General features: G+C 46.5%; 1 protein-coding gene across 2 annotated transcripts in view; it reads right to left on the bottom strand.

Annotated features, from left to right (window-relative positions):
• The window catches only part of DOCK5 (dedicator of cytokinesis 5), a 188,418-nt gene that overhangs the window by 44,152 nt on the left and 121,329 nt on the right, over positions 1 to 22,937 (bottom strand). For both annotated transcript variants that reach the window (XM_084766988.1, XM_084766989.1), the window contains 11 exons: positions 22,676 to 22,773; positions 22,353 to 22,442; positions 20,991 to 21,091; positions 18,229 to 18,363; positions 15,871 to 15,982; positions 15,030 to 15,100; positions 14,398 to 14,504; positions 11,541 to 11,677; positions 8,924 to 9,019; positions 4,703 to 4,801; positions 1,189 to 1,283 (listed from right to left, as the gene is read on the bottom strand). In XM_084766988.1, the coding sequence (XP_084623114.1) occupies positions 1,189 to 1,283; positions 4,703 to 4,801; positions 8,924 to 9,019; positions 11,541 to 11,677; positions 14,398 to 14,504; positions 15,030 to 15,100; positions 15,871 to 15,982; positions 18,229 to 18,363; positions 20,991 to 21,091; positions 22,353 to 22,442; positions 22,676 to 22,773 (1,141 nt within the window). The remainder of the gene's footprint in view (positions 1 to 1,188; positions 1,284 to 4,702; positions 4,802 to 8,923; positions 9,020 to 11,540; positions 11,678 to 14,397; positions 14,505 to 15,029; positions 15,101 to 15,870; positions 15,983 to 18,228; positions 18,364 to 20,990; positions 21,092 to 22,352; positions 22,443 to 22,675; positions 22,774 to 22,937) is intronic.

Here is a 22,937-nt window from a genome sequence, read left to right as displayed (position 1 = left end):
TTTACAATTCTAAGGACATGACAAGGAGCCATGCCCAAAACCTAAGATCTGGTCTTAAGACGATGACAGCACAGTAGTGGCTACCCTTCACTTAGCCGTCTAGTTGCGTTCAAATGGAGAACATGTAAAAGGTTTATATGGCTCCAGAGAGTTACAGGAAATCAGAAGGGAGAAAAAAAAAAAAACAATACTCATTTCAGGCAGCCTGGGTATGGGTATTGTCGTGCAGTCTGAGAAGTGAGTCCCATGAGGAGAATTCTGAGTGCTTGTGTGAACACTCCAAGAAGATAAAGACAAGAGTCTTGTGGCCTCAGTTTCTTTAAAAACCCAGAATTGTTCTTGGCATATGTTTTTGTGCCCCTTCTAGGTGTGTTGGATAGGAGTGAGTTTGCTTCAGATTACTCAGTATCGTTGCCATTGTTACTCAATTAAATGTTTAACCTATCCTTTATATGCCTCTACGAGGCGGGGGGGGGGGGGTGAGGGGGGGGCGGGGAGGGGGACGGACATGTTTCTGCCACCTGCAGCTTGTCCTTGATTGTATGCAGCTTGAACTCATGAGAGCTTGACTCGCATGCCCTTAGCCCTCAGAGTGTATCGTGTCTGATGCTCTGAAATAAAGCTGGCCATGGGAGGAGACTTTAGTCAGCCTCATTAACAGGCTCCATTCCCCCAGGTCCCACCACCATGGAGTGGTGACAGCTGGGGACAGAGGTTTCCAGGGGAGGTGACGTTTCAGAAGAATGTGTGTGGAAGAATGGTTGACTTCCGGAGCTGATGGAGAAGGCATGGCGAGCAGAGGCAGCAGTGTCAGACAGAGGACATGTTCGGGGAACTTAAGTCTGATTGGTGCTCAGGTTACATGCTTAGGGAGGGCATGGCTGGAAAGGCAGGCGAGACCTTGAACATCAGGCCGAAGAGTTCACATGGAGACACCAGGAGGGCAGGCAGAGCGATGGCCAGTCGGGACTGGGAGTGATGGTGAGAGCACTAACCCAGGCAAGCAGAGGCAGCAAATTGGAAGACATTAGAAGTCTCGCGAAGGGTAGTTTCCAAGCGCACACATCGGGGTCAAGAAAAGGGGGGGTGGCTCTTTCCTAGTGCCAGGTTTGCGGCAGAAAGATTTAACAGCACTTCAAGTATGCACAGCAGACCAGCACACGCGAGAACATCCACACGCTCTCTCACCTGCTCTGCGTCATATTCATGACCATCCAATCTTTGGCATACACATTCTTTCCAATCAGATCCTTAAACATAATGAAGGTTTCCATGAGAAAGTCCTGTGGAGAACAACAGAGGGATGATTTGGAAAACAGGCTCATGCACAGCCGTTCTCTCAGCAAGTGGACGGAAGGGCCCCTGTGTTGGGGGAACACGTAGTTGTGGCCTTTCCCATAAAGTTCTTATGGACAACACATTGCTCTGTTTGTTCTGGGTTTTTCGTTTGTTTGTTTGCTTGTTTGTGAGGCAGGGTTATTCTGTGTAGCCTTGGCTATCCTGAACTTGATTTTTTTTTTGCTTTGTAAATAAGGCTGGCCTCGAACTGAACAAAAGTCCACCTGCCTCTGCCTCCCTCAGTGCCGTAATTAAAGGCATGAACCATCATGCCCGGCTGGACAATGCATTCCTATAAATAATCGTTGTGTAATTTGATTTAGCATTTGCTTTGGTATCATGAGACAAGACGTAATCTAAGCGTGGCCTCCTGCCTCAGTTTCCCCCGTTTTGCGATTCCTGGTGATCAGCGGCACCCCTGGCCTATGATTTGATTCTTCTGTTTCATAGCATGATTCGATAAGGAAAACAGGGACACAATATTAATCTTATTTCACAAATGGTTTCACAAGGCGGAGGAAAATGAAATGGCCATTGAAAATAGGAAGAAAGATTGGGGGTCATGGATGCCATGTTTGCAACCCTAATCTCTTTAGTCCTCCCCGCGTGCTGTCTGAATACATCTCTCAAACCTCAAATGTGGTTACCTATCATTTTAATTAAAACCCCTTTATTTCCTGTATATGGATGTTTTGCCTGCATGTGTACCTGTATACCATATGTATGCCTGGTGCCCACGGAAGCCAAAATTGGTGTTAGATCCCCTAGAATTAGAGGAACAGATGGTTGTATGAACCATGTGGATGTTGGGAATCAAACCTGAGTCCTCTGCAAGACCAGTCAATGTTATCTCTCCAGCCCCAAGTCATCTGCTCTGTTCTGTCTTGTTTTTTTGTTTTTTTGTTTTTAACAGATCTTAGTTCAAATCTTCCTGACTACTTAGAAGAAAAGTGCCACACAAGCAGGAGCACCATAAGCTTGCAGGAAAGGCTGCATCACAGCGGCTTGTGAGAACTGCAATAAGGAATAACACAAGTGCACAGAGCACAGGGAAGTAAAAACGACTGGTCTCATCCAAAGCAGGATGTGAGCTAAAAGCAACTCAAATATAGAATGGTCAGGCTAAAAACAAAACAAAACAAAACAAAACCTAAAAGGTTTTGAAACCATTTTTTGCTACTTGGTTAAATTTAGACTTTTTCCACTGGGATTGCTGGAAAGAAAATCTAGTGGTTTACTTCTCAAACTCTGCACAGAGTCCCATGAAAAAAAAAAGGACATTGTATAGTACTAGGAACAGAGTACAGGAAAGACAGCATGCACCCTTCAAACCATCTATCTATCCATCTATCTGTCTGTCTGTCTGTCTATCTATCTATCTATCTATCATCTCTCTATATATGTGTGTATGTATGTATATGTATATATGAATGTATAAATGATGGTATATATATGCACATCATCAATTTTCAGACAGAGTCTCATGAAACCCAAACTAGTGTTGAACCAGGCTACATAGCACAGGATAACCTTGAATTGTGGATCAAATTATCTGTCTGTGAGCTTAGAACATCCTTACTTTACCTGCTTTCCACAGGAAGTTTAAAAAAACAAAAAAACAAAACAACAACTGTCATTTTCTCATTGTGGAAGCTGCTTACTTGCACTTCCTGTCTACTCAGATAATTAATTTTATTCCTTCTCAAGTCTCTGATGGGGTAGAAGACCAGATAGTTTAGTTTTACAATTAAGCCTAGTTGTTCTAGAGTTAAGCTGTTTTTAGGTCTAGATAGATGCTTTAAGTTGGTAATGACAAGATATGATAGAGACTGATTTACATTCAGAATTTTAGATGCACCAAGATAGGAAAGATGTTCTCTTCAAGGCTGCCAAATAGAAATAACCAAAAGACTACGAATGTAACATTTATATAATTCCTGATTGTTTTGTGGTTTTTCTTGCTGTAGGTAGTTTATTTTATATATGTGTAATGATATAAAAGTATATGTTTAAAAAAAAAACCAGAAATCACCAGGGTATTTCTGTATAGCCCATAAGAGTGGAACTATTGTTACAAACAGTTGTTCTTCATAGTCTTTGAGTACACACACAGCACAAGGCTAGGCATTTTCATGCATGGATTTAATCAGCGGTCACATTAATCCCCCGTGTAGACAGGATCTTACAGATGAGGAAACTGGTTCAGCCAGTTAAGCAACTTGTTTCAGATTTCATATAAGAACTCAGAATGGCCGTAGTTCAAACTTGTGTTATCTGCTATTCCATCTGCCCTGAAGGAGAGAGCACTGCTGCTTCCGGAGCCTATACCACCCCCTTTCCTCTGTCTGGATTCCTTTGCAATTGGTCACTGCAGACACATGCACATACGCCTGCCTCCTGGACCATGCTGTTTCAACTTGCGCTCCCCGCTTAAGCCATGTGGACCCAGACGATGAAGGTGTTATTGGACGAACAATCATACATTCTCTCTATTTTCTTCCTTTGTCTACTCTGTGGGCCTTGCAGGAAGGAAGCTGGGGGTGACGGGGTGTATCCTACCTTGGCACATCAGCTATACATGCTCAGGATGGTGAGGGTGGAAAGCAGAAAATTCCAGGGTGTAAAGAAAAGTGAACAACGCATGGATGGTGGAAACCATCCGAGAGGCCAGTTCGCTAATCCGGCCCATGCCCAGCCCACTGCTCAGCACATGGCAGACCATCTTTACTGACAGCTTAATTCCCTTCATAGCTCCCTGAAGACCTTAGATGCATGCTTGTAGAAACTAAGAAAACGAATATTCTTTTTTAAAGCAACAGGAGATCACTTCCCAACCCTGTAAGGGGCGGGAGGGTAACCTTTGCTTTCTTCCTCCAGAAAGAGAGGCGGCTGACCACATTCTGAAGAATCAGCAAGCTCAGCCAGAGAGACTCCACGCATGGTGCACGGAACCAACACCTCCTTAAAAAGGAGATACAAAGTTTTCGGGGCAAAAAGATGTCTAAGGGTTTCAGAAGAAGGGCCCACAGTAAGTCCACACACGTGACGGTCGTTTGGTGTGGGTGTTGAACTCTTGTTTAAATTCTATTGGGCCGAGGCAAACATCAACTCTCTTTTTTGTGCCCTCTACGGACAGTCATTCTCGCTGCAGTGGTTGGGCAGGGAGCCGCGAACTCATGATGCTCCAGCTCCAGTTACTGGCCATCAAAAGTACGAAATCTTCAGATGGATCCAGAGGTGCTCGGGAGATGGTGCAGGAGGCTCATGAATTTGAGTTCAGGCTGGGCTCCTCCTAGGCAGGAACTGTCTCAACACATGCACGCATGCACGCATGCACTATTTAGCGTGAAAGCAGACAACTTACCATGACATCCTGCCTGGTTTTGAAGGTGCTGATGTAGTGGCTGTAGTGGCTGTCCTCCATTTGTCGTAAGATGGCAATCATGCAAGCCACGAAGCTGCCCTGCAATGGGAGATGCACAGTCAAGGCCCCTTAGAGGAGTCCATGAAGAAAGACAGCACTTCATGGAGTTTGGGTTTTCTACCCACTGAGCCTTATCTGCAAAGACACTTGGAACTGGAAACACTACTCCCAGAAGTCTAAAGCCATTTGCTCTGCAATTCTGCTTCACGCACATCCTAGAGTGAGTTAAGAAACCTGGAGCCCGGGGCTGGAAAGATGGCTCAAAGGTTAAGAGCACTGGCTGCACTTCCAGAAGTGCCGAGTTCAATTCCCAGCAACCACATGGTGGCTCACAACCATCCATAATGAGATCTGGTGCCCTCTTCTGGCATGCAGGTGTACATGCAGACACAACATTCTATACAAAATAAGTAAATCTTTAAGAAAGAAAGAAAGAAAGAAAGAAAGAAAGAAAGAAAGAAAGAAAGAAAGAAAGAAAGAAAGAAAGAAAGAAAAAGAAGCCCTAGGCATCTGCTAACAACCACAACTTCTGGAACCCTTGAGGTCTATAGCAGTGTTTCTCAGTCTTCCAGAAGCTGCAACCCTTTAACCCAGTTCCTCATGTTGTGGTGACCCCCCACTGTGACTTCTTAACTGTAATTTTGCTACTGTTGTGAACCATAACATGAATATATGATATGCAGATGGTCTTAGGTGACCCCTGTGAAAGGGTCACGACCTGCAGGTTGAGAAACGCTAGTTTAGGTGCATTAAGGATTGCAATCAAGTGACCAGTTAAGACAAGCTGGTTCGTGGGTTCTGAGGTCCTGGTTGGGGCACAGCTGAAGAGAAACACTTGGGACAATGTCTGGCATACACAGATGAGTCAAGGCTGAAGGCTGGAAGGTGGGTGGAAAACAGAACGAAAACAGAAGGTGCCAGCCAAACCTCTGTCAGGGAACATCTGGAATGCTCTGGGCAGTTTTAGGTTTCTGGAGCATTTTGGGTTCAGGGTTTTAGGGGCTGGAGACGCTCAATCATAAAATCCATGCAAATACTCCAAAATTCCCAACACTCCAACGTTTGAAATTCCTCGGTCCCAACTATTTCCAATAAGGGGTATTTAACCTGCAGCAACGCTGAGGAGGATGGAGGGCAGGGTGGGAAGGGGACGGGAACCCTTGCAAGCCACTTCTCTGACGCCAGAACTCTTTGGACACTTCCATCTAGTCTGTGAACCACACAGAACTCTGCATCAGACTCCAAGAAGGGGATGGGGGGTGGGGGGGAGGGAGAGAAAGATAGAAAGAGAGAGAGGGAGGGAGGGAGGGAGGGAGGGAGTGCACCACAGTGATGGTAGTGTCTACTCATGTGGTCCAAGTTACACATTTAGGGGTGCTCTTCCCTCAGCTACACAAATTTGGATCACAGACCTCATTTCCTAGCCCAAGTGGAAATTGACTACCTTTTGTGCTCATGTAAACACAAAAGCCACATGATTTTAAATGAACTTCACAGAGATGATACAGCATGCCGTGCTTCAGAGGAAAGGGGCCAGCACTCGCACACTTCCCTCTGAACGTCTGTCTTAGACTCTTTACTGAACATGCTTTTGTTTTTCCTACCCATAAGGCAGTGCAAACTGTATTAAGCTCGGAACATATTTTACAAATTATCACCATACACTCTGCATTTATACAATAATCAAATGCTATTTGTGTCTCGGGGCTCTCGCCTACTCTGGATTTCGAATTTAATCTCACTTTCGTTTAATTTGCACGACTTTTGTTCCGAATTAGACATCTCTTCCCTATGGTTTCGGTCATTTTACTTTTATGTTCCGTTTTATTCTTATTCTGTTTTCTTTTCTGAGAAAAGGTTGCTGGTAGCCCAGGCTCACCTCCAGTTCCCTACATAACAGAGGAAGCTTTTGAACCTCAGCTCCTCCTGCCCCACCTCCCCAGTGCTGGGTTGCAGGCGTGCGCATCCATGCCTTCTTCCCTTGGTTCATAGGGCGCTAGGGATCAAACTCAGAACCATGCGCATGCCAGGCCGGCATTCTCTCCATAGAGCTATGCCCCATCCCATTTGTTCATATTCTTTACTTACTCAACTAAAACGTTATCTTATTATTGGCTTACAGTGGTCTTTGTATTGTAAGTCTATCAGTGACTTTCCACGTGTGATATGACCTCAACTTCACATATCTATTTTCAGTTATAGGAATTACATTTTTATCAGAAAAAATCTAGGGTTTTTTTTCCTTCTTTTTTAATATTTGGAAACTCAAGGACCCTTTTCTTATAGACCAGGTACATATCCATCTTTGTTTTCTTTAGGCTGCTCTAGCATTTAATTTTTCACATAGAATTTTTCATTTCACTTAACATTTACTGTAAAGGTACAGAACCAAATGAAAGACAAATAACTTTCTCCAAACTACTCATTTGCTTTTCAATTTATATTAATTCAAAAAATCTTCAGTGTCTTTACAGAAATGTAAAGGTCTTACCACATAATCAAAGTTCAATGTGTAAATCCCTTGGTTCTGTCTTACTTAGGAATAAACACACACACACACACACACACACACACACACACACACACACGTATACACAGACACACATAACCATATAATAAACACATACACACATACATAGACATATATATATATATATATATATATATATATATATATATATATATATACATACACACATACATACACACACTCACACTCAATTGCAGGTATCTAATATGGTATAATTATTCCATTACATTGTGACAGTTATTACTTGACTGTTCATCTCTATCCCATTTATTTTTGCTCTCATGTTTGTGTGACTCAGGTGCATTTTCTTTAAATCTCTAAACAGCTGCTATGATGACGTAAAGGCCACTGAACACGCTTATTTTTAAACCACCTAGTTAATAAAGGGCTCCTTAGTCCTATTAGCTTTTGAGCTAACTGTTCAAGTTTCAAAGAAATGCCTATCATTCCAGCTAAAAATGACAACTATATAAAATTAGCCAAACACCATTCTGGACACTGAGATGAATGCACAAACACACGATACTGCCTAGGCCCTGGCCTGTCTGTTTCAAGTGTTCTCCAAAAACCCTTTTGCTTGGGGCAGCCTGCCCAAGACCCCAACTCTGTGCCAGGGCACATGAATACAGCAAACAGGTTGTTAAAAAAAAAAAAAAAACCTTATATCCTCGAGCTGGCAATGTGCTTGTCCCAAGTCTGATGGTCTCAGTTTGATCCCTGGGTCCCACATGGTAGAAGGAGAAAAATGACCCCTGAAGGTTGTTCTCTGGCCTCCATACATGTGTGATATGTGGAACACGTACGCCCTTACACACACGCACACATGAAATGAGTAAGTGAAATTTAAAAGAGAAACACTGCCCCAAGAACAGCTGGAAAAAAAAGCACTCCAGCAGGGATTACTACTGTTCCTCACATACACAGAAATGTCTGCAGGGGGACAGGAAGCCAGAGGCAGCCACAGGAAGCTCAGCCATGGAGAGAATGCTCAGTTTCTTAGAGAGCTCCGGCTTGACTGTCTCAATTGCCAGCTGAGTGCTGTGGATGCTTATGAGCCCCCTTTTTGATGTAGCCTTTGTTTGCTCTCTCAGGGGGCCCACTCCAGTCGCCTCTGCTGGATGCTGGAAACTCGATTTGCTGACGTTCTGCTGTCTGCCTGTCTGCTGCTGCTTCTATCTGCTACTTGCTATTTATTCTTAATAAGTCAACCCTTTATATCAAAAGTATGGCCATCATAGACCAGTCTTCGGCCCATATAGAACAGCCCTCTAATTAAAATCTAACCTCGGCTTTTGGTGTCACCCTTTTCACTTTAATTATAACACACCATTTAGCTTTTCACCATTATTCTGGTCTCAGTTGTGCCCTTTATTGACAACTATTTAGGCATAACGGACAGGGCAATGGTCTTTCTAAAAACACACCAATCTCTAATTATTTATGACATTGACATCTGCCCCTTTTCAGTCAACAGTCAATTCAAAGGGTCTCATAAACTAAAAAGCTCATATAGAAGCTAAGATATGCTTGTAAGTTATAACTGTGACACGGCTGGGCCTCCATGGGTTCGGTGTCCAGCCCTTGGAGTGAGACCTTGTGCCGGCAGTGTGGGCTACCAGGAGGAGACTCACGATATGAGGAGACTGGCGGCTCATCCCAATCACAGTCCGGTTGATCCTCCTCAACAGCCTCTCCATGATCAGCTGTACATGTGTTGAAGTGGGGCCCTGCAGGAGAAACACAGCTGTGACACCCCCAGCTAATGGTGCTGCTGAGCAGACGTGGGGTACCCAGGACAGCCAGGCCCATGCACAGGACACGACCAGGGAAAGTTCAAAGTTCTCGATACTTCTATACAGGGGCAACAATCACCCCCAACCAACCAAACAACAAGTCCCCTCCCCCTCAAAAATCCCAACTCAAGGCTAGGTGTTTGTTGAGCAATAAATGTTTATGATTCTTTCTCAGTACAAATGTTAAAGCCCCAATACCCAGTAATATCAGAGGGCCTCTGTTAGGGTAACTAAAGTCACGAGGGTGGGGCCCCCATCTGATGGGATTAGAGCCCTTAGTAGAAGAGACGCCGAGGAGCAGGGTGTGCATTTGCTCTTGCACTCGGTCTCCAGCTTGCGCATTCATGGAGTAGAGACCACGAGACCACACGGGGAGACGGCGGCCATCCACAAGCCCTGAAGAGTGCCCTCACCAGAGCTCAGCCATACTGACTGCCCCGCTCACCTCAGACTCCCAGCTCCTGGAACTTCCAGGAACTAAACCTACTCTGTGGTGCGGTATGAAGGAATGGGCATCATCACCACCCCAGGTCTTTACTGTTCTGGCAGTCGCGTCAGGCTCTGAGCCATTATTCCACGTCACCAACCTTTAGCTTTCACCATTGCGAAAGGTAACAGCGCTCTTACTGGACTCAACTGAACTAATACAAAAACAGTTCCAGATACACTGTGCACGCTCTAATTCCTTCCCTTCCTGTGGTTGGCACGGCATTCACTCAGCTTCAGGGTCGCCATTTTTTCCTTTGCCAACGATGTCAACTGCAGATGGGTTCTTTGTTCTTCCACTTGGCCCTCTCAGTTCTGGGGCCCTGTCTGGCTTGAAGCTGTACAGGCCTCGTATGCGTTGCCACAGTTAAGAGCTACTTTAAAAAAATGCTATGTATATGACATGCCTGGTCACTTTTTTTTTTATTCACTACCAAGTTCATGGTTAGGAACCAAATTCTGAATCTCAGCACTATTGGGAAATGGTTTCTACAGGTGTCTGTCAGGATAAAAAGGGGAGGGACTATCAGCCCGAATAAATATCAAACGAACTGTACAAACAGTACATGAATGACGGGCTCAGGATATGGAAAGACAAGTTTAGGGCTTAATGGGAGAAAACAGTGGTATCTTCAGATGCTTCTGGGGCCAAGGCTGCCATGGAAGAAATACAGGCGTACCCAAGAGACTGACAAGCTGGGGATAAGGTAGGCTACTGAGCCATGGCTGATGCAGCCAAGTAAGAGTTGGTGTGGGGGGGAGGGAGAGAGACAAAGTGGGAGTATTTCTTGTGTCCTTTGGCAGACTAGAATCTAAAGATACTGCTGAGAAGCACAGGCCAAAAAGCACAGGTGGTTCCCCGGCCTGTGCGAGGCCCTGCCCGTGGCAACCATGGAGGGATACAGACTATGTTTGGGGTGAGACTCTTTTTTTTTTTCCTGTACCATCACTGTTCAAGAGAACATGCCTGTGACGTTTCCCAGCTTCTCCAATGGGGCCCGAACACCAGGCACAGGAAACCCAGGCAGGGTCGGCTCCCGTTTTTCAAGAGGCGGGGCTGGGGGCTAGTTCATAGAGAATACCAAGAATAAAGCCATTTCTAATGGGCCCCAGAGACGATAAGAATGTCAGAGAGAAGATAAAACCAGAACCCAGGAGCTCTACCAGTTCCTGCAGGAAAATCATCTTAGTGGGTCTTAGCAGAAATGAGTTCGTTTCTCTCCTTAAGGTTTAGGTGTGCGCATGTGCACTTATTTGTACATGTGTGTGTGGACGCCAGGGCCTTTCTTCTCGCTACTTTATTTGCTGAGTTAGGGTCTTCCATTGGATCTACAGTTCACTATTTTGGGTAGACTGGCTGGCTAGTGAACCCTGGGGCTATGCCTGTCTCTACAGAACAGTGCTTGGGTTACATGTATGTACGTTAACCATGCCCAGATTTCACGTGTGTCCGAGAGAATGTAAATTCAGGTCCTCATGGTTGCATGGCAAGCTCTCTGCCCACTGAGCCATCTTCCTAGCCCACGAACCTACAGATTTGGTTGGTTGGTTGGTTGGTTTTTGAGATGGGGTCTTAACAAGTACCCCTGGCTGGTCTGGAACTCACCAGGTAGAGCAATCCGACCTCTATCTTAGAGAACTGACTCCCTTTGCCTCTTGAATACTGAGGTTAAAGTGTGTGTCACCACGTCTCACCAACTTAGAGTCCATAAGAGCACTGTCAACGGCCTCAACAGTAAGCCAATGAGGAAAATTGGCCCACTGAGGCCCCACCCCGAAACTAAGTCACTTTGTTTGTATCTCAACCTAGTGTGAGGCACAGCAAGTTTAGTGCATTCTGAGAAGGGTACCACTTGCTCTATTTCCTCAGTGCTCCTACACATTGCCTGAGATGAGGACAGCCACAGTTTCCTGCTGGGTACAAAGGGACCAGCACTGGGCCCAGGCCAAAGAGGATGACTGGACTCACCACATCCTTCCTGTCCAGCGCCTCTAGAATGTTGCTTAGAAGCTGTGAGCTGGCCTCGTGGTCGGGTTTGCTCGAGTGGTCGTCCAGCTGGCCACTGAGCTGGTCTGTCAGGAGCGGCAGCAGCACCTCCCTGCACTCTGAAGAAGAACAGAAAATGGCTCGCACATGGCTTCCTCCAGACCCGCTTGCTCCCTCTGCCATTCTACTGGCCTCTGAACACCCTGGAGGCAGCCCAGCCAGCAGAGCACAGAGACATAAACACAGGCATGAAGCTAAGACCTTTCCCTGGGGTTCATTTATTATAGACGGCTCTGACCCAATATACGGTTGCTGGGAATTGAACTCAGGACCTTTGGAAGAGCAGCCAGTGCTCTTAACCTCTGAGCCACCTCTCCAGCCCCCTGGAGTTCATTTAGTAAGAAACTCCTGCCACAGGCAGATGAGCTGTGAGCACTGACCACGTTCTTTCTTTTCTCAATGCTGGGGATTAAAAGAGGGCTTCTGCCTCTATGGCTGAGACACACACCTTTTTTTTGTTTTGTTTTTCAAGACAGGGTTTCTCTGTGTAGCCTTGGCTGTCCTGGACTCGCTTTGTAGACCAGGCTGGCCTCAAACGCACAGAGATTCACCTGCCTTTACCTTCCGAGTGCTAGGATTAAAGGCGTGTGCCATCATGCCCAGCTTGAGACACACACTTAAGCCCCAACAGTGTGTAATTTTTGCAACAATCTCTCCAGGTTTTAATTTTCAAAACAGTGAAGGTGTGTGTGTGTGTGCATGTGCATGTGCGGGTGTGTGTGCGTGCGTGCGGGCTGGCTTGGGTTCATGTGTAAAAAATTCAAGCAGTGGCCCACCCAGGCTAGAAGAAAACATCAGATCTCCTGGAGCCGGAGTTGCAGATGGTTGTGAGCTGCCACGAGGGTGCTGAGAATTGAGTCTGGGTTCTCCACAAAAGCAGTAAGTGCTCTGAAGTACTTAGCCGTCTCTCCCGCCTACCCACTCCCCCTTTTTGTTTAAAAAAATTCCATATTCTGTGTTTTTGGTGCTATGGATTGAAACCATGGCTTTATACATGGCAGTCACATGTTCTACACCACCAACTCCTACAGTTTTCTTGTTTGTTTGTTTGTTTGTTTGTTTGTTTTAAATGTCACCATGAGCACTAAGTTACATGAAGCAGATAAAAATAAAGACAGACAGACAGACATGTTCTCAGAAATGTTTTGACCTGACAAGACACAATTAATTATCAAATTCCCATGAGCAGCAGGCTTCCCTTGCCCAACACCAGTACATTTCACTCCCATCTTCGTGGACACCTGGCCTATGGTGAGTCTCACTTCCTACATCCTTCTCCTGGGATCTCCACTACGACACTTTATTAGGAGGACTCCAAGTTCTCCCAACATCACAAAAGGGACTGTAACCAGTGAGTTTACGTCCTCCAATTAGAACACTCTAACTGGAGAAGGGCGAGACGGCTCCTGAATCTGATGCCCAGAACACACATAGTGCAAGGAGAGAAGTGACTCCTACCAGTTCCTCTGACCTCCATGTAAAAAGGAAAGAAATGTCTAGCTGGCTGTGGCGGCACGTGCTTACAACCCTGGCACTCAAGGGATAGGCGGGAAGAGCGAGGGTTTGAGGTCAGCCTGGACTGTAAAGAGGAAACTTGTTCAGCAAGAAAGGAAAGAAACAATAGTAACTACCAGGGACAGTAAAGCTGGCTGGAGAGACTGCTCAGCAGTTAAAAAGCACTTGCTGCTTTTTCAGAGGACCTGAGTGGCCCCCAGCTCCCACATCAAGTGGCTCACATGCATCCGTCACGCTAGCTCCAGGGGATCAGACACCTCCTCAGACCTCCTTGGGCACCACACACACACACACACACACACACACACACACACACACAGAGAGAGAGAGAGAGCGAGAGAGAGAGAGCGAGAGAGAGAGAGAGAGAGAGAGAGAGAGAGAGAGAGAGATTGAGATTGAGATTAAACAGACTCTAAAACTGCTGGACTTTAAGAACCAGCAAACGAGCTGTGCAGTGGTCACATATTCCTTTAATGCCAGCACTTGGGAGGCAAAGATAGGTGGGTTTCTGAATTTAAATACATCCCAATTTATAGAACAAGTCTCAGGACAGCCAGGGCTACACAGAGAAACAGTTTCTCAGACAAACAAACTAACAAGCAAGCAAACAAATAAAATCAATAAATAAGCAAGTAAAAATTAAAAATGTAGAGGTAGGTTGATTTCTGAGTTTAAGGCAACCCCAGTCTATATAGCAAGTTTTAGGCTAGCCAGGGATATGCAGAAAAACCCTTTCTCTAAATAAATAAATAAGCAAGCAAGCATATAAAATCAGTAAATAAAAGAATAAAAAAGAACCAGCAGGCAACTAAGGTTATTGCTGGTACCAAACTCAAATCAAATTAAACAAGAAAACAAAACCCAGGCAGGAAGTGCAGCCTGTCACAGACATAAGCCTGGCCTGGGGGAGGGTTTGGAATCTCTTTCCTGTTCTTCTTAACAATTCATTTATAAAATTTCATTAATAAGCTTACTATTAATTCCTTTTTCCATTTTTTTGTCTTTTGTGAACACAATAAATGTCACATAGCTATGCTGCAAACACACTGTTGTATTCAATTTAAACAGAGGCTTCACTTGTTAGAAACAAAACTAGTCTGATCTGAGCCAGAGTGACAAGAGAACAGAAAAAAATGAAGTACCAGACTTAGGAATGCTCGCTGTAACACCACAGTGAGCCACTCCGGCACATGAGCATACTGAAGCAGAAGGCGTCTGACTTCTTCCTCTTCCCCAAACGCCACAGGTTCTGAGGGAGACTCACCTGCCTGCTGGAAAAGGCTGCTCTCTACTATCTTGGTCATGCAGTTCAGTTTCTGCCGGACCAACTGGTTGTCGGGAATGCTTTGGATGAACTTGCAGAGGAGCACGCTGAAAGAGAAGCCGCAGGGTCAGAGCGTTCACTCAGCCGGGCGGCGGGCATCCTTACACACCTCCCTGTTCTGAGGGCTGGGCAGGAAGAGTGGAGCTGGAATGCTCACTGATGACCTAAGACTTGATTCGAGGTTTCTGGGGCTCTAGTCCCGCTCCCTAGAGGGTTCTGCCTTAGAGGGTTCTGACTGTGTGCCTGGAAGACCCAACACACCCACACTCGCCAGCGCTATTCCCCCCGACCTGTCTGTTGCTTCAGCTTTTTTCTAGCCATCTCTTCTCTAAGGGCCACTGTACTTTGCATTGCGAGGCTACTTTTCCTTTGCGTGGCCTCTTTTCTCACAGAGAGCCGTAGTGCAAGTCTATCCCATTTCTGTGTCCTGCTTATCTCTTCCACAGGACTGAGCACAAGGAGATGCTCCTTCCCTTAGCATCATAAAGGACAAGAGCAAGGGCAACTCAGGCTCTGCCCAGCACTGGGCTGCTCGGCTACTTTTGAGACACCAGTAGTGTTCTGTTTCTCACCTGAGCTCCATGGGATCAAAGACCAGTTTGACATCGTTAATTATGCTGGGAAGGTACTTCAAGGCTGCGCCCTGTGAGACACACAAAGGCAGTCAGTGCCAAGGAAGACATAAACCCTAGCTTTAAATAGGGAACTGGAAGCGGGCGCCCTTGCTGAGAGATGTTGGTGATGCTGAGAATGGCCTCCCCACCCCTCAACCTTCCTTCTGAAATCGCAAGAGGCACAGACCCTCCCTGGTCTTCACTACAGAAAGTCTCTGTGCATTTACAGTCCATATATTGGAGGTTATTCAAATTTCCCCCACCAAGTCACCACTAAAAGCAAGGAAGAAATAATAATATTTAAACCGGTGCCCTCACGGATTACATGGTTCACAGTTGTAAAAACCGTTGCTGTTGTTGCTGACTTTGCACATGTAGAAGGAGCCAGAGGAGGACAGAGAAGAGAAACTGCCACCCATGACAGCAGGGGCATCAGTTTGCTAAAATCAAGGGGGGCAAGCAAGATTTGTAACATCCACTCAAGTGATGTCCAAAGAGGTGACCTGTCTTTGGTGAGATGACGTTTGAAAACACAAATGTATACGAAGGTTAAAATGTGCATATATTTACTTTGATTATGTGTTTGGTTTTGGCAGTGCTGTGGCTGGACCTAGGACCTCACGCATGCTAGGCAAGCGCTCTATCACAGAGCCACAGCCTCACCCACTTTTCCTCTCCTTCTTCCTATTCTGCTAAGCATCTCCCACCCTTCAAGAGCATACTTCATGTTTCCCGTCCTACCACGTCACATCTTTATGAGGGGCCTTCAAGGCGTCACCCACAGGGTCACCAGGCTAACCTTGATCTTGACAGCTTCTTCTAGCGGCCTGTCCATCAGCGTGTTGAAAGCAAGAAACAACTGGCGGATCGAGTTGTTAAATTCATCTCCGTCTTCACTCTGACCATAAAACCTAACGAGAAAAAGAAAACGGACAGAAGACTTGTGGTCTCAAAAAACGACACTAGAGGTCAGTGCCTTGCTGGACACCATCTCTAAGTGTGCACAGATATCCCATGGGTGCACCCAGGGCTGTTTTTAAGGGACTACACATCAGCCCAAAGAGACGGAAAAGACATCAAGACTCTGACAAAAGCAAAGTGGCCATTCGTAGGTGACTTTCTAACCACCTCGCTGGCTAACCAGGCTAATGGCTGGAGCTGGCTGAAGGGTTCAAGCCTGGAGATGCCCTGTTAGTTTGTGGCAGGAGGAAACCCTGCAGAAAGCCACTGTGTAGATGGAGCAGGTGAGCTGGGCATGGCTGCCTTCCGCAGCTCACGAATAAGAACAAGAGGCGGAGGCTCCCAGAGCAGACATCTCTGGTGGCTGAGTCAGCTCATTCTCCACCAGCATCCCTCCTCTTTCCTTCCTCTCCACTATCTCACTGCATCAAGCCTCCATCTGAGCTGGGGTCAAAAGCACCACCGTGGAGAAGCTCCCCAACCTAGCCTACAAATCCTAGCTATCACCTAACTTCTCCACCGTCCCTCCCAGGCTGCTGCTACCTGCCCTGCTGCAAGGCAGAATGTTACTGACAAGCACTTGCTTTGATGAGAGCATTTTGTCTTCATAAGGTACGTTGCCATCAACTCACAAGTTGGTGGTTTTACCTAAGTGCACACTAGAAGGTCTCTGGCTAGTTTCCCCGAACACAGCTGTCTTAAAGAACAGAGTGTGCACTTGGGCCCCTGATGGCAACTCCACCAAGTATTCAAGAGTAGGTGTAATGAATTCCGATTATTTGAACACACTCAAGCGCGTTCACACGTATAGATCTACATTTCTAGATTAGTCTCCTCCATTCACACGAACACACCGATTGACATCTTTCTAAAAATCCAGTGTCCAAAACGTCTCCAAAACTCTAATCCTTTTGTGAGTGCTGGCATGACGTCACAGGTAAAAAGTTCCCTATCTGATCCCACATGAGGGGTCAGTCAAAATGGACATGCATGAAGAAAGTGTATAAAAATCACCTTCAGCCTATGTGAATGAGGTATATGGGAAATAAAAGACCCCGGCTTTTAGATCCTAGTTCCACCCATAGGTGTCCTATTATGTGCTTTTGGGTATTCCAAAGTCCTCCCCAAATCTGGAGCCTGAAGCTGCTTCCGGTCCTCAAAGCCTTGGTTAAGGAATACAGTAACTAAGGAGCGTGAGCTCCACAGAGAGCATTAGTCAGCCAGACGATAACTGGTGATTCTCAACCCACCCACTTGGCAGAGTTAGAGAAGAACCTGAGGTGGGGAAATGGCTCAGTGGGTAAGAGCAGCTGATGTGTCATCGTGAGGACCCGAGTTCAGGTCCCTGGCAGCCAAGTAATAGGCCAGGCTTGGCCACATGAGCCTGTAATAGGTTGCACATGCAGTAAAAACACATGTGCCACACACACATTAAAAAAAAGAGACGACCTCTGAATCAATCCCCAAAGCACCTCAAAGTCAACCAGAAGGGAGCACTTTTAATTGTTCTGCTGAGTTCTCAGTGGTGCTTGTTTCATCAAACGCCATCACTGCCCACCCCAACCTCAAGGCTGGCCCAGGTCCCTCCCTTTCTACTGCTGCCCCATCAAGTCCTACAGCATCCAACTACCTCCTCCTCCAGAATCAACCCACCTTCTGCATTTGCATCTGAGGCACAGCCTGAGTGCCTCACCCTGCAGCAGCCTATCAGGAGGTCACCCACTTTCATTCTCACACAAGAAGTGGGATGATCGTTTAGAAGGCAGAGTTTATTATCTCGCTAATCAAATTCTCCCACTGCTGTCACCACACTTGGGTTAAACCCAAGCTCCTGGCTTGTCACAAAATCTTTCTATTTTTTAAAAAAATACATTTTATTAATTTATTCATATTCATATTACATCTCAATTGTTATCCTCCAAACCTGTCTTTCTAAAAGCCATCATCACCAATCGAGACTTCTGGAGCAAGCAGTGTATCAAACCGTTTACACCCGTGAGTCTTGGTGTCATTACTGCCTTAGAATTCTCTGGATGCAGAAGGACCTCGGGTGGACCTTCTCCAGTGCTCTCATAATCCATCCCCACCTTCATCACCAAAGACCTGAAGTTTGGTTATTCAATGACCAACCAAACGCTCATGAAGAACAAGAGGATCTAGGTGAGAACCGGCAGCATCCTACTGCTGGGACCATTACCTCAAGTAGAGCACCCGAGACTGGATGATGAACCGAAACAGGTACTTCAAGGCTTTCAAAGCAGCAAAGAGCAGTTCCGTCTTGCTAGGGTCATCAGCATTAGCCACATAGAAGTTCAGCACCTTGGAGAGTTTCCTAAGGAAGGTTAAGAAAGCAGCATTGTCAAGGGCAACGTGGCGCTCTCAGCCTTGGGTTACGCAACACAGAAAGGGACAGTGGTAAACTGGGAGGCACAAAGCTCAGCTTCCATGTACCATCCCCTCGAACATGGCCCTACCTGGGCAAACTCACTGCTATTCTGTTTCCACATCCGTCTACCTTTGACACTTCCCTTCTTAGAAATACTGGGAAAACTTAGGGTTAGTTAACTCCACAAGACACACACGTGTCCTTTGGTGGCGCTGAGAAGAAGGATCAGGAGATGATGGGGCTGGAGCTAGGGAGATGGCTCAAGCACCAGTCACACAAGCAGCAAATGTGAGAATTGGAGTTTGGATCCCCAGAACCTAAGTACCAGGTGCATCTGGTGAGTGGTCCAGCACTCAGAAGGCAGAGGTGGGAGATCCTGTAAGCAAGCCATCTAACTAAACTAGGGCAGTGACCCAGAAGGACTGCTGGGATCAGCCTTGGGCCTTCAAATGTGAATGAACACACATGCACAGACACAGTCACACACACACACACACAGACACACACACACACGCATCCATACGCACAGGTACACCATATACACAAACAAATGAAAAAGCATATAAAGGAGACCTCTTCTGATGCCCTGTGAAGGAGAGCTGATACCTGTCTATGGCAGCTGCCTGAGCTAACTCCTTCCGGCCTGCTCCACCCCTTGGAAATCCACACGACACCAGATGGAGACTGCACTGATGGAAAAGTGGACTCAATCTGGCTCTGTATCATCCGATGGTCTGAACAGGCCAAATAGACAAACTTCTGGGATTTCATGTAGTTTTACATCTTATTATGGCTTGTATATGCAGATGTATGTGCTTGCACATGTGTGCGCACGTGCACGTGGAGGCAAAAGACTAACCACAGATGTTGTTCTCCACAACACTGTCCTTGTTTGTCGAGACACAATCTCTCACTGAATCTAAAGCCACAGTTTTGGTTAGGCTGGCAGGCCAACGAACCCCAGAGATCTGCCTACCTCTGCCTCCCTAGCACTGTGATTACAAACGTGTGCCTCAATGCCCCTCCCTCTTGAATTATCCCCAAATGCAAGTGAAACACGAAGAATTAAGCAAGTGCTGCAAATAAAACTGGGAAGCAAGAGAGTGCTAGCTGGCTACTTTCTGGCAGGTACTTGTCTGAACTTGAACTCCTTTACTGGCCTCGTCTATGTGCTGCTATGGCCCTGTGTCCTTGGCTATTAAGACAGGCGAGAACATGAAAATGTGTCACCCCAGCTTCCAGGAGGCAGAGGCAGGAGAATAAGGAATTGGACTTTGTCCAGGGATCTCACTGGGCTCAGTGGGGTTAGGATCCATGATGGATCTCCTCAGTTGTAGCTGTTGACCCCCTGGGAAAGTCAAGGTGCTGGGTGGAAGTCTACCAAATGCCGGTGTCTCTGCTGTCTTCTGGACCCAGAAGGCACTGATCGTAAGGCTAGCTGACAGGTACGTTGCCTCACGTCTTCTTATGACTTATGTTCCTGTACTGGGGCACAATGATCTGACCTGATACATCAGAGAGCAGTCACCAGCATGACCTGGCACGGAGCCACTGTCCAGGCGACAGGTGACCAGTCCTATATTCCTGTCAGGATTTGGTCCCATTGCTCTGCACAGTAACTAGGACTCACGGGCGGGGGTTGGGGAGCCACGTGCACTGCCACCAGGAGCTGAGCACCAGAAGGAGCAGCACAGAGAACACTGCAGGTTGGTTCCTTCAGTCAGTGAGCCACAAACTGCATACTGAAGGAAGGCTGCTCTATGCAAAAGGCTAAAACGACTGCCTCTTGGGTAAAAGGAAAATAAACCAAATCGCCTAATATCCCATGAGCAATTGGTTCCCTAAAGCGCTGTGGAGTAGGGCCGAGGCGTGGCCTGACCTTCTTCTCACAGACTTGGTTTTGCCTAGCTCGTTGTCGGACCCTTTGGTGCCTCGTGTCCATCTCGGTGATCTGATTCCTAAGACCCTGAGTTTGGTCACCTGTTTTGGGATTCTGTGTCTGTCTCCATCTCCCCACTCTATGTCCTTTGGCTTTGTCCTTTTGGTTCTGTGTGTATACATGCGTTTGTACATGTGTACATACATACAGACGGGTGTGAGCATACTATGTGTTGAGGCCAGAGGTCCACATCAGATGTTTTCCATGATCATTCTCCACTTTAATTTTCCGACACAGTTTCTCTCTGGAGCTCACTAATTCAGCATAACTAGCCAGCAAGTTCCAGGAATAATCCTGTCTCCATCTCCCCAGGGCAGGGATTATAGGCACACACCACCATGCCTGGCTTTTTACCTGGGTCCTGGGGTCAAACTCAGCAAGCACTTCGCTGACCACACCTTCTCCCCAGCCCACACTCTGGGGTTTTAGGAAATACATCCATCTCCTGAAGCGAAGGACTTGGTCCAAGACCTTGTCCCATCGACACATTATTCAAACAGCCCCTTTCAACCAAGATGCTTAGGACGCAGTCGGGCCCTCCAGCCCTGACTGCATGAAGTCTCCTCTTGCTTCTCAAGCACCCAGCCCCCTAAACAACTCCAACACCACACGGGTCTCCTGAGTCAATACTTACACGTGTGCCAAGGTGGCACTGAAGTGCTTGTAAATGTAGGTTTCGAGGACAGGGTTAAAATGCTGAAACTTGATGTCTCCTATCAGCGAAATGATGAAGACCTGCCAAAGGTGGGCAGCATTAGCAGCAGCGATGGGCAGCCCAGGTGGTCTTCCCGTGAGCAAGACGCTAGCCTCTAGGTCCTTTTCTTTCTTGATCATTTCTGCCGCACTTTTATTCTACTGTTCAAACTGAAGTTAAGCCTTCGGGCGTGTATTTACATTTAACTTAGAGAGAGAGATTACATGTGACCAGCAGACTGCTGTGGGTAAACTGATCCATGACATCACCACTGGCCACAGGAAGCTGGTGTCTCAAAGAGGTGATGTCAGTCACAAAAGAACACAGGAAAGGAGGAAGGACGACAGAGAAAGGGGTATGTGGGAATGATAAAGGAGCACAGTTTCCCATGAGATTTTTCCAAGCTGGGTATGAGGACCCCAGGAAACTTCAGAGTTTGGTCTCTCTGTTTCTTCACAGTGTGGTACCTTATGTCTATGGGGAGCATATCTACAAGTTACCACGCTGCACGAAGGATGTATACAAAGGAAGAGGCACGTGGGATTGCCATCTGTGCCCAGAGCCAGCTACCCTGTCCCTGTGGGATTAATCTGTATGATCTCTATAGTCAGCCTCTGTTTCCCATAAACCCGACCATGACTGGGTTCATTTTAGCTTGACAGTATCACCTACCTCCCTCCATCCTCCAAGAACATTAGCTTTGATGCCCTGACCCCCTGCTGAACTGACCAGTTTCCCCACGCTGGTAAACATCACATATTTGCAATCTACCTATCTCTTCAGCCTCAACCACAGGTCAAACCCTGCCCTAGACTCCCTGCAACTGTGAGGAAATGAGGCTTGGTTTAGACATGTCTGTGTCCTCCTGTCCCCAGGATACCCCTGCCTCTCCCAGCCGCCCATTGCTACGTCCACCACTGTTCTGACTTCAGTTGTCAGCACAGGCGTAGGCACAGTGTGACACACTTGCCTGCGAGGCTGCTTGTCATACGTAAGGACACTAAGAGTCATCTCTGACTGATGAATGCGACCTCCCCAACATGGCAAGATAAAGACAAACATCTTTATCAAGGGCTCCTCCTGGGCTCTGACCAGAGAGTGGAAAAGGAAGTGCTTGCTGACCTCTACTGTAAAACAAACACTTGGAAGAGAAGTCTTTAGTTCCCAACATGACTTCTGGGAGTTTTGGCTAAAGAAACACTCAGAGAGATGTATACAAGTAATTCTGCTAGATGATATTATTGGTACTTTAACCAGGAACTATCAAAGAATAAACACTGGCCAATAGGAGAAGCCACTCACCAGTGCGTCAAACACCAGGAAGTCGTACGTTTCATTGTCTGACATCTCCATCATGATGTTGAAAAGCGCATCTAGTGTATCCTGCAAAAACTGAAGGCAAGACAAAGACGTTATTTTGTTTCCAAGCTGCTACACATTATAAGAAAAGAAAGGGAGTCATTGGCTTCTTGCAGAATAGATGTGAATACAACACTTTTGTGAGACCGGCACACTGGCTTAGCTATGTAGATATTGAGTTTTGGATTTGCAGTTGGCTTAACTGAAACTGCTGAAATAACAACACAGGATGTATACTTGTGGCTACTACGGATGTAGAGGCATACCTTAACGATCTCTCCTCCGTCTACTTCCATTAACTTCTTCAGGTTGTGCCTGATGTTCTGAGAGTTGGAGCGCCAGTTTAGCAAGCCTAGTAGGTCCACTGGGAAGAGCAAACACAAATCACAGACATTAGAAGACACAGCTACAGAACTTCCTAGAAAAGGTAAGCACTGCTAGGCTGGAGAGAGATGCCTCTAGAGGTAAAAGTGCTTGTCCCACAAGTATAAAGACCTGAACTCGGATCTGTGGAGCCCACATCAGGCT

The sequence above is a fragment of the Acomys minous genome (assembly GCF_964271855.1).
Source record: "Acomys minous genome assembly, chromosome: 18".
Classification (NCBI taxonomy): domain Eukaryota; kingdom Metazoa; phylum Chordata; class Mammalia; order Rodentia; family Muridae; genus Acomys; species Acomys minous.
Note: the sequence above shows the minus strand (reverse complement) of the source record. Positions and strands in the feature narration are given on the sequence as shown.